Below are 12505 nucleotides of genomic sequence, written 5' to 3' on the forward strand. Positions count from 1 at the left end.
AATAGGAGAATCCATGAAGAAAAAGTGGCAGACATGACAATCAAATTATGGCGCAAAACGGAATAAAAACTCATAAAAATGACATTAGCCAAATGGAGCACGTAGTTGCCCCCGCTAAGATGAATGATGCCAAGAGCTTACATATAAACAAAATATAAAAATGAAATCAAACAAATAATCTCCGAGTCTGAGCAAAAGAAACAGAAGCCGCCCAAATGATGAGTAGCGAGCGAGAAATATATATAAGTAGACCTTGGCCTGGTGAATCATGATAATGTCGTTTGAAAGTCGCACTTGATATACCCTCAAGGAAGTGGTTGTTTTCTTATATGATTTTTATGATATTTTTTCTAGCTAATGAACTCTTACAATGACAATGGAAGAGTGAAAGGCTTTAATTGGTTGTGATATTTATAGAATGGCCTACGCATGATGACTATCAAGTGCTGTGGGTTTTTATTAAAATTGACTTTATTACAGAAACTCTACTAAAGACAAGAGGCTCTTTTTCCACACCCACTAAAAATATTTAAAAAAAAACCTTTCAAACTTTAATAATATTTAAAAAGTTACTTTGTTTAATGTGTCCTTAAGTTGTTTGCATTTATAAAAATCCTGTAATACTTTATAATCTCCTGCACGCTCCCATTGAAAATGTAATCAAATGAATGGCGGAAAAAAGGCTCTCGTTCGTCACTGGCCCTACTTGCCTCTTGGCCATATTTTTCCCAGGCCATTTCAGTAGCCATGACAACGGGCAATAGCAATTGCAGAAGCAAAAGCAAAATCCAGTGAAGTTGATGCCAGTTTGGTGATGGTAAGGCCAGGGCAATGGCAATAGCAACTTGTAGTCATGTAGCCAGTGTAGCAACAACATCGCGGTATCTCAAACTGCGTATCAGTTGCTGCTGCTGCTGTCGCTGAATGTTGTTGCTGTCGCCGATGTTGCTGCTGTTGCCGATGTTGCTGATGTTGCTGTTGTTGCTACTGCTACTCACGCACACGTTTCACGCTTTTTGCTGTTGTCTTTATCGCGTCTGAGACCCCCCCTACCTGTCTCTGACACCCCACTCCTCGTTCCAGCCATTTTAGCTACCGGTTTTACGCGCCAAAGTCTCCATAACTTTTGCCACATGCCATTCAACGCACATTGTTCGTGTTGCTATGCTGCATGTTGCTGTTGCTGTTTCTGTTGGCCTTACTACTGCTGCTGTTGGTCAACTGCATTGTGCTTCTTCATATGGATGGATTTTCAATCATTTTAAGAGGCATATCGACTTGAGAGCTTATTGACAGTGGATACATATAAGTTTCAAATGCCTAATTAGTGATTTATGAATGGCATTGTCTGGGTATCTTATTGGTTAACTTTAGATGCTGTTTGTAGTATAGCTTGTAGGATTGTTTCCTTTGCAGGGTATTCTTGAAATCCAAACCTAATTTCCCCCTACTGAAGGCAAAGTTTTTTGTCCCCAATGGTGCATCTTTTCTCCGGGCCTGTCTCTGTCTCAGACTTCATGTCCGTCCTGTGACTTTGTCCGTTTATGTGACTCGCATGCGGCACTAGAACCGAGTTCCATGAATCGACTTTGGCATTTCATTGCTACTAGTACTCACTCTAATTCTCCTTCGTTTCATTTCATTTCATTTCTGTGCGGGTTATGTTTGGCACGATTGCTATGGAAACTGCAATGCCAAAGCGCATTATTTGATTATGCAGAGAGCACTTGCACTCCAAAAGAAGCAGTGGGTGGTTCTGGAAAGATAGCTACAGTCCTGTCTTTTTTTTCTGTGTTTGATCCTTGAACGTTTTCCTCCTGGCACTTGCATAACATTTTTAGCCGACTTTCCTGCTGACTGACCAAATGCATTTCCAAATGCACTTTCCACCGCCGAGAGCCCGGTTTTCCTCTTTTCGTCCAAAACCACTCAGTTTCATAAATCATTCATCCGCCAGTATTTTTCTGCCATTCGATAAGTGGCTCTCCATAGATGGGCTCTGCTTCAGCCACCACTCCCTTTAAATGCTAAACAGTGGGGACTGACTAGGAGTTAGACCTTTTACTAGTTAGACTTACTAGAGCAGAAATATACATATTTACAAAATAAGGACGAAAGAGCTTTCTTTCACCTTAATGCTCTTAGCTCCCCTACAAGTACCGTGTATTGATACCAAAAATCCTCTCTAACGAAGATCTTCTGTATTTAAACTCTCCTTTGGCAAGCAGATAGAATTCCGCCTTGGATAAATTATGTTAATTTAGTTCCAGTGGCCCCTCCTCGTTGGACTGGCTCTTTAATAACTTGACAAATGAAGAAAAGAAAAAGGCGAGCAGCGAACTCTCCTCGACGGACTTACGACTGCCAGGCATATAATTTCGCAAAAGCGCAACAAATTGTTAATTTTCCTTTGCTCTGCTTGCTTATGTATCGTTCTGTTTCTCTTAATTTGCATATTTTCTACGTTCTTTCTACACGTTCTTATAAATGAGAAGTAATTGTTAAGCGTGTCTACAAAATGGTAATAAATTCTAAACCAGTTGCCTTCGGCTCTGTTTCCATTCAGGGGTATATTTAAGATTTTAAAGACAGAATACTGTTAACAGATAGTCCTATCCATATAATAAATTTGTATTTATTGCTAAAATTCAAGATATATTATTCATGAATTTCAATTAAAATATCTCTTGGTATCTGGCTGCCAAAAAGCAAATGGCCGAAGTGGAATCCCTGCGGAACTGGACACTCACAGGTGGACAGGTGATTCATAGGCGCGCTACGACTCCTCACCATTCACTATCTTAAAAGGGGAAATCCATCAAATGAGCTGCCAACGTGTTGTGCAGTCAATACAAATTGTTAGCTTCCCCTTACACCCCCATCCAGGCCCCTTTCTGATCCTTCTGGTTATTTACTTTGCTGGAGGTGTTCGAGAGATGAGGGGTGTGTGGCATTTTCTAGGGGGTATATCTGTGAGCATTATTCAATGTTTGCAACGAACGTGCGCAAATTACAAATTCAATGCACGTAGCCGGCGGCCAAAGCTTCGGAGCCTCCAGCCTCGAGCGTTTCTGTCTCTGTGTCTGTTTACCCAAATCCCCATCATGTCCTTGTTGTTGGTGTTGGTGTTGGTGGTACCTCCATCATCAACGCCACCAAAGCTACAACGGACTCCGGTAGACATCCTCGAACTGACGACACATTAAAATAATGTATTTTTAAATTTAACATTAATTGTCGTTGAATGGTTACGGAATGGGCTGATGCACAGAGGTAAAAAAAGGAGCAGAAAAAAAATATTAAGGCTCTAAAATATATTCCTAATTATTTAATATACATTTTAATTTAAATAGCAAGCAATTATCTTTCTTGAAATATATAAAAATAAATAGTAATTGAAAGAATGCATTTTATTTATTATTTTTTTCAGTGCTTTACTGGCTGAGCCTGTTCCTCTCCATTAACAGTTACTTTCTTGGAGGAGCATCTCAAGGAGTGCCCCAAACCACGACGATTTTCGTTGTCTTGCAGTGCATTAAGTCATCATTTTATTTAAATTTTCCCATAAATCGCTTTTCCTTCGACTGAGATGTTAATGTTTTTTTTTCTGTCTTTTTTTATATAAAATGCCATGAAGGAAAAATATGCTTTTTATGGCTTTTGGCATTTTGAATGCATTAGCAGAGGACTGTGCGCCGAGGCCAGAGTGAAAAATTTTGATTTTATTTGTTAAGCAATTGAAAAATTTTGCATCGCTAAGCAATTACGTTGAGGGATGGTCGGGAAATTGCTATTCAAAGTAATTGAAATTTGAGAGTTGAGAGGAAAAATAATGGGGCTTTATGGGTTTTGTGGATACAGTCTCTCTCTAGTCTATTTATCACCCAAATCCCCCCATAGCTTAACCCTTCGATTGACTTATCTAACCTGGCCATCCACGGCCTGATATTTCCCAGGATGGTTGGCTAATTCCACAACTGATTACCACAATGCGGCCCAAAGCCAGTGTTAAGCCCGCCACCTAAGCTCTCGCCCCCAATTACGAGGTCGGGCATTAAGTGGACCCATCCAATGTCGGACTATAAGTGCCCATTTGCTCACCCTACCAATTGTCTATGACTTTCATTCGATTTGCCTAACAAGCCATAATCATGTGCTGCTGTATTTAATTACTGCCGTCTGTTCATATTGGAAATCCTCCTAATAGTATAGAAAGAGAGAGACACCCACAGGAGCTGGGCCGGCAAACACAATTGAGTCATTAAGCCGCAATCTAATTAAGCCCAAAAATGTGAAATGAGCCCAAAGAATGGGCCACTAACTTGGCTTACAGTCGGCGCGTTAAGCGAATTAGTTGTGGGCTTGTTCTTTGACTTGAGAATGGAAAGCTTCCGAAAAAAATCATCTCAAGTCTACAAATTTTTACGGCACTTTAACGTGAACGTGGTTTACATTTTTTTTTGTTTTTTCGGCCGTCAAGATTTATTTTGTGTCTGCCAGCGACCACGTAGGTCATTAAATTGTTTAGAAATCGCGGACAGTCCGCTTCTCCCTCCTCGTCTATTAAATGCCACCGAAAGTATCTCAGTGTCTGGGTATCCAGACCCAAATAAGCGAACCAAACCCAACCCAAGCCCCCATTCTCAAATGAACCACAAAATGACTGTGAAACGGCCGCTACACGCATTTATATACAGTGGATGAAAGAGGTATTAGAAATAGGGGTTTCTAGAAGAATTATTAAAGTCTACACATTTTTTAATATTTTCTCTTAAGAAGGGGAGATAAATATGTAAACTTTTCGGGAAGTTCTATATCTTCTTTAAAGGCTCATTTTTCCAACATCATACCCACTGTTCTATCTTTAATTTTTTGTTGGTTTTTCTTAAGTTTCCGTGGCTTTTTTTGGGGCTGCCTGATAGAAACCGGGTCCCAGCCACGAGAAATAGATACAGTTAATGCCACAAATGACGTCTAATGACGGTTACGATGAAATTGCTCAGACCACAAAGATGGTTGGGTATGGGTTGGGGTTCTTTTTTGGGTAGAATGTGTGGATAGTAATTGATGTGGAGATCCGCAGAGATTAATGCTTCAGGAATTCAAGGTCGTCTGGATGCTTAATCGATAATATTCCCGGATGGATTCGTGTATGACTTACCTTCAACTTTAGCCAGGGCGAGCACGGAGATGGTCTGAAGGGCTGGCACCGCCCACGCAACCAGGTGGAATAAGTGCGACTTGTTCTCAATCGCCTCGTGGCCCCATTTGAGGCCAGCGGCCAGGAACCAGGCGAACGCCAGACACGACCACCAGGCGAAGGCCGCCATGCAGCAGAAGTACAGGGCCATGAATAAAACCGTGCAGGATGTGGTTTGGCGGTGGCCCTGCGGGATGAAAAGAATAAATCGGTCAGAAAAGGATTAAAGTTACTGAGACTCTTTAATTGATTTAATTATAATTGAAAGTAAATAATAAAGAAAACTTAAAATTTAACTAAATGCTATCATGTTCTTGAAAATCTTGGTAGCTACTTTAATATTCGGTCTGAAAAGTCTCATTAAAATGACTAAAAATGTGATTCTGTTTGCATTCTCACCTGTGTGATGGTGGACATCATCTGCAGTCGGCCGAGCTTGACGGGCGGCGGAAATGGCTCTCGGCACGAGACGGAGTCGCCCGCCCCCAGGCCGGCCACATAGGCACAGCCCACGACCAGATAGCAGACCGCCAGGAACACGATGGCCCGCTCCGGGTACCGAAAACGCGACGAGTCAATCAGGAACGTGAGCACCTGCAAGAGAGGAGAAGGAGAGTGGGTATTAAAAATAAATTTAGATTTAATTAGGTTTGCCTTAATTAACCCGCCATTCTTTGATGTTCCCTTAAAAATGCATTAGTGTTTATATATGAGAGTGGCGAAACATTAGGGGTCCTCCGCAGATGACTGCCCCTCTGACTGGGCCTGCTGGTCATTAGGCTCTACACATTAGCTGATGGCGATTGTTGTGCCATTTACTCCAAAAGACGAGGCCCATTTAATTCGCAAGGTTTCTGTTTCTTGGCCTGGTTGACCCTAATGAATATGGCCAAAATGTCCTTAGCTGGAATGGCATTTTCAGAGAAATCTGAGAAGTAAACCAAAGGTGGCCTAATGGGAGTTTCTCACAGATGGCAGATACTTTATTTTATAATGAAAATGAGCCCTATTTATTGCTCATACGCAGTGTGGTCTCTGGGAAAATATGTTAATTGAAATATTGAGGCTTCCTACTCAATCAATAATATTCTAAATAGCCTAATTGAGACGTTGCATATATTAACTCGACTTATCAGCCATTGCCAGTTGGTCTGGCTAACCGAAAACTAATCAAATATGGTTTTGGTCAGAGAATGCACTGAGAAAGACATTGGAGAGCCAGAAGAGAATCCGATATATTGCCAAGATAATGGCTTACAATTCCTCAAAGCTTTAAAAGCAATTACATATCCAGACAAACACACACACACTCTGGCCATTTTCTCAGCTTTCCGAACCGCAAACTCACACATTAGACTTCCTTCGTCCTTCGCAGAGTGTATCCTTGCTGCCCAATTTCTCTGCTGCCTGTCTGATTACGCGCCATTTAAATAAATTCATTATCATTCCACTAAGCCAGACCAAGGAGTCTTTTGTCTAAACCGAACCAGAGAATCCGAACCAGAAACCCCGAACCGACCGAAACCCAAGCCAAGTCATTTAATTTGATCATTACAAAACTAACAGAGGGAAACAGTTGACTGGAAGTGGAGAGTGTGTGTGGGTGTATGGGTGTTTGGGTGTGGGTGTGCATGTGTGTATCTGTGTGCCAGTTGTGTGTTTGTGTTTGAGTTGTTCGCATTGCATTAATGTGGTGGGTATTATTGTTGCCACGACGAGACCTCTGAATTATTCATACATGCAGAACGCACTTCTCGACTGAAAGTCGTGGCTATCATCCATCTCCCACACTAGCTCTATGGCTCTACACTGAAAATTATTTCCAAAAGCCTTAAAAAAGAACTAATCTGAGATAATCCCAGTTTTCAAGATTTTCTTTCCATGTACTTGCAAGTCTGTACAAAAAATTAATTCACTTGGAAATCGTTTCACTTTGGGTTCTCCCCTTACTCGAATGGGTCTTTTCGAAATTATAGTTCTCTTAGCCATGGCTTGCATCTAATTTCCACCTACGCATCCGTACCCCTTCTGCTGCTACCATCCTCATTAAAATGCAAAATATATTCCGTAAGTGGCAGGGGCATGGGCAGGGGGTCTGTGAGCCAGTTTGTAACTCCTTTTGTTGACAACGCTCCGCTGCAGAAGAAACAAGCTGAGAAATTGAATTGAATTGTTTATTTATGCCAAAGACAACAACAGAACTAGAGGATGTAGCTAGCAGTGCCACGCCCCCACCGCCTCGTTCTCTTCCTCTAACAATTTGTTGTGGCACGCATGGATGGGTGGTTGCTGTAGGTGTGACTAGCTACAAATGAAACAAAATAAGCTGCAAATGCTGAAACATTTGGCTGGCACGCCCCCCTTCGAAAAATTATGCGCCACCGAGAGCGGAAGTTGCCCCAAAACTTGGCGTCTCGGGGGCCACACCCACATGAAATTTAGAGGAAAATTCGCAATGGAGATGCGCTAAGTTTGAGTGGCACTTGTGTCAGAAAATGTAGAAGAGCTTGCCAAGCATTGGATATATGTTACGGCTTCTACTGGGAAATCATTCCATGAAAATAAATAGAATCTGTCAGATCATGAAAGCTTTAACAACCTCCATAAAATAAATTTTATTTTAAAGTTTAAACATAAAATCAAAGACCATGCACTTCAATTAATTAAAATACAGAAAACGACACCTTCACCTAAAGACCTCGGCTAAGTTTTCGACCTCAAAACTTTTCTCGACTAGTTTTTCCCCCATTTCCAAAGCCAAACATCTTCGCCAAGCAACTTGGAATAAATTACTTCACTCGAGCCGCGCCTTCATGCCAATGAAAAAAATGGGTAATTTCAATTTTTAGCGCTCATAAATTCTGTAGAGTTCGGGTCATTAAAATCAGCCCAAAAACTAAAGTGGTTACACCCACCCAGTGTCCCCCGACTCGACTCCGGGAGTGTTGAAAACTGAAAGCCACAGAAAAGCTTTGAGAGCTTTGCCAGCGGTTGGCAGTTTTTGAATTTTGCATAAATTAGATTTAACTCACAACTAACACAAAAATGGTATAAATTTGCATAAGAAAACAACAACAATGGTCTGGTCTTTTTTGTTTGTTTTTTTTTTTTAGGTTTTTTTTTGGAAGGTGGATCGTCTATTAGAATAACTAACTATTAACATAAACATTTTAGTCAGGCTGGACAGAGATTGCGGCATAAATTTTGTGGCGAATGTTTGCGGTGAAGCCTCGTATTTGCTGTTTCTGACATTTGATGTTTATGGAACATTTTTTATGCATATCAATGATTAAATATTTTGTGCATATTTAAAACTATTAATAACTTTGCGGGGCGCCCCACTAAAGCCAACTGTCAAAACAAGAAAACCGACAAAAAAGTTTTTCGGTCGGGAAATGGTAGAAAAAAAAGTTCAAATGGGTTATGCATAATTCGGATGTGTTTTTTATTTTTTTGGGGCTAGTGCAGTGCAGTCAGCATGAGCTGACACATTTGCTCATATCATCTTCAGACCCAACTATCAAAATATGCGCCTCAGTGAACTTTCAGTTTCTGCCTCAGGGCCAGGGAGTGCCTCACCATCCTCCTTTTCCAATTTTTCCTATTTTTGTTTGAGTTTGTGTACTGCTGCAGGTTTTGTAATTAAGAAAAAGTCATCAAAGTCAACGACTACACCCGAAACATCCTCTACGATTATTTGCTCTTTCAGCAAACACACATACTATACACGCAATGTCATTTCCCCTTTTCGCTTTTCATTGGAAAACAAATGTCAAGTCACAGAGGGAAAGTGGGATAGGGGCGGTGGAAAAGTCACTCATTGTCTCATCGCATCTAATGCGTTTAATGAAAAAGGTGTTGATTGTTGACAGTTGATGTGGCACACACACTCGCCCAGCCACCCAACCACCCAACCACCCACAGTTTCCTCTCGTGTAGCCATAAGTTTCCTTTTGACAATTCCACCTGTCGCGCAGGAAAACTTTTCGTGGGTACGAATAATATTTGTTTTAGTTCGCGAAAATTGAAATAAAATGTGTTTGTTTATAATTTTGCCTGATACTTGAAATGAAAAGCCCTAAAGGTTACTCCCCAGGTCTCCCCAGGTCACCTGTAAGCTGAGCAAAACTTGCGCTGTCATAGAAAATTGGCTGGGGGAAAAGTTGGGATTACTTTTCCTCAGTAACTTTACCTCGACTGGAAGTTTACATTCTGGCACCTCCAGCAATGAAAAGAATTCAGAATGAGAAATTGTCACAAATTGTTTTTCAAATTCCCAAAAACATTCTATATATTAAGAAAGTCTTGTTTATCAATTTCGTTCAAATGTTAAATTATTCTTGTGGCCATTTTCATCATTGCCTTTAAAATATTTTGGCTTTCATACTCTCGTCATTCCATTCAATTAGCCGAGCACTTTATTTATTGAAAAGCAAATTCCCTTGAATGTCACTAAAAAATCCATATACATATAGCCATAGATGTGAAGCCGTTCAAGCATAAAGCCAAACATTTGCCAGTTTGCCAGTCTATGTTGCAAATATTTTCAGAGAGAGGTATTGTGCGAACGTATTTATTTTCCAGCCCATCCAGGCCAAAAGTATCAACTGCAATTTTCTAATGCTCTCGTGTGTCACAATTTTTTCCATCATCCGTTTGTCATTCTCAATGACACATTTCTATGGCATTGCAATTTTTTATCACCCACACACATATGCCATATGGGCTGAAAGAGAAAGTTTATTAAAATAAACAACCACACAGGCAAACACAGTCCACATTTCATGGCGAATTTATTGAGAGCACTGTATCGAGCACTATTCACATCCATATATAAACAGAGCCAAATGGCAGTGGAGGAGAAAGGACTATAAAAGCCATTCACATATTAAATGTGTGCGAACTGAAAGGATACTATCAAGCCTTTGTTAGTTGACATATTAAAGTAGTGGAGGAACTAAACTAAAAGGTAATTATTAAATGCTTTTAGTTTTTTAATTTTTTAGGAAAAAACATGCCACTGAAAATGAAAATGAGATTGAAAACCCTCACAGAACATAATCATAATCGTAAAAAGTAAGTAGAATGTGCTACCAAATAAAAGTCCTTGACTTGAAAAAACAAATTCCGAAATTTGCATAGAATTTGTTGGTGCACTGATATGCCACGCCCCGCATCAGGCGCTGTAGTATCTGCCACTGACAATGGGCGACAAATTATATGCAATGACAAAAATTTATCACAATGACACACACATGGAGCAAACGACACTGAAACAGCATGCAAAACATGAAGTCCTGCGAGTGAAAATTTTCCCTGAGGCTGTCTGCCACCTCAGATCCTGGCCGTCCCTCCAAACAAAAAAAAAACTACCCCTCTCCCTCATAAGTTGATGGATGTAGCACAACTTTATGACGTGTGTGTTTGTGTCAGTCAGGACCTATCCAGCTTTGATAGATGTGCTTTTTCGGGTCCTCGTCCTCGTCCTTTATTTTCCACCCGTTTGATTGCTTGGGAATTATAAGCACAGGATATGGTTCAGGCACCGCATTCCTTTATGCCCCACTCCCCCCCCTTGTTTTCCCTGTTGATTAGAGCCTGTCATAAGCTCGGTCCACGGCGGCCCCATAAATTGATTTTTTATTCAAATTTTTTCCCGTCATTTCATCCACGAGCCAAACAAAAAAACCAACAGATACAAAATGCCACGATGGTGGGATGGCTCGACTAACAAGTTGATTTCCATATTCGAAAGTAAAGGAATGAGGACCTCTCGCATGATGAATAGTTCCGGGGAGATGAGATAATTAGACAGCCAATTGATTGATTTATGGTTATGGGTAGCGATAGGGTGGAGATACTGGTAATATATGCAAGTCTTTAATAGTCTCTATCTTCGAGTGGGAGGGCCTATCCTAATATCCTTTTCTTTAAGGATTTCCTTACAACCTTAAGCTTCTCAAATACCCCACATCTTCAATTTGATTTGCCCCACAAACAGAAATGCAAGGATTACAATGCGAAAACTATTTCCAATATTAGTTCAAAGCTCATCCATCCTGAAGGCATTCGAGTATTGTCGGATTGCAGAGGAAGGAGCAGGAGTGCGGATGGCATTGCCAGGACATTCCGAAATATCAAAGGGCAATTCTAATAATATTTGAAATTTACTTTTGTTCTGCCATTTGTCCTCCCACAGTCGCCACATTCGCACATGCCACATGCCAAGGCGAACAGTAAAGGAGTCCTTGGCTGCCTTGCCAAAGGTACACATATCCTGCTTGCCAAGAGCGCCTTGGGTCCTTGGTGAGTGTGTGAGCTGGCTTCTGCATATGTTTTGCCAAGTTTATTGAAAAATATGCGCTGACAGGTAATATGTCAATGCGTGGGATTTGCTGAAGTGCCAACGCCTTCGTCCTGGCTTCCCTTTTCTCCCCTGAATAATAGACCGGCAGGAGGAGCAGGATTCGCTCGTTGCTAACCGTGAAAGGTGTTTACCTTAGAGCTCTGATAAAAATATGGAAGCACTCAGCCATTCAAGGATATTCAAAACCTTGGGCAGTAAAGAGTCTGGATATTAGTTGATATTTTTCTTAAATTTAAAGAACTAAGGAACTAATACTAAGCCCAATATAAATAATTAATTAAAATTAGACACTTACCGTAAACAGGCAACTGGCTACGCAGACTGCCGCCCAGGATCCGACCCAGTAGCGCAGCACGGTCCGCTCCCTCTCCGGGAAGAACATGGCATGGCAGGGAGCACCGCAGTCATGGAGATCCTGAAAATAAGATACAAAGGACATTGTCAGTAGGGCAAGGAGTGGAGCAAGGAGGCTAAAAAGAGAAGCCTACAAAGGAGGAAATTCATTTGCAGGCGACGATTAATTAATAAGGCTTAAATTTAATGTGTGCCAAATTGGATTGAGAATTGTAATTAAAGGGGATTACGGAAAGGAGCTTATGGGCGAACGCCTACAAATTAATGGAGGAGGATATGAGTTATAAGCTCAAGGGATAAGGGACTGATAAATCGGAGAGTATTGTGTACATTATCGATTTCAATCAAGACACATTTTAAAAGAAAAACTGATTATTCGAATGCGCTGTTTTGATTGAAGATTGGAGGTTGGTCCTTTATCCAATCCTTTCAAAATCCCAACACGACAACCCACTCTCACAAAATCCCATTAGAGATAGGTAGTAACTCGCATGGCAGCTTCAAATTAGCATAAATTTCAGAGCACAGCTCTGCCTCGGGGGCGACAAATACTCAGAGTTCACATCAGGGACCAAGTACAACCC

The 12505-nt window shown here is 40.9% G+C and overlaps 1 protein-coding gene across 1 annotated transcript in view; it reads right to left on the reverse strand.

The window, feature by feature from the left end:
- fz (frizzled class receptor) overlaps positions 1-12505 on the reverse strand; it is an 81856-nt gene that overhangs the window by 42516 nt on the left and 26835 nt on the right. Inside the window, exons 2-4 of the mRNA XM_043209617.2 lie at positions 11863-11982; positions 5600-5794; positions 5162-5387 (exon numbers count right to left, since the gene is read on the reverse strand). Coding sequence (XP_043065552.2) covers positions 5162-5387; positions 5600-5794; positions 11863-11982 — 541 coding nt within the window. The remainder of the gene's footprint in view (positions 1-5161; positions 5388-5599; positions 5795-11862; positions 11983-12505) is intronic.

This window comes from Drosophila bipectinata, chromosome 3L (genome assembly GCF_030179905.1).
Source record: "Drosophila bipectinata strain 14024-0381.07 chromosome 3L, DbipHiC1v2, whole genome shotgun sequence".
Lineage (NCBI taxonomy): Eukaryota > Metazoa > Arthropoda > Insecta > Diptera > Drosophilidae > Drosophila > Drosophila bipectinata.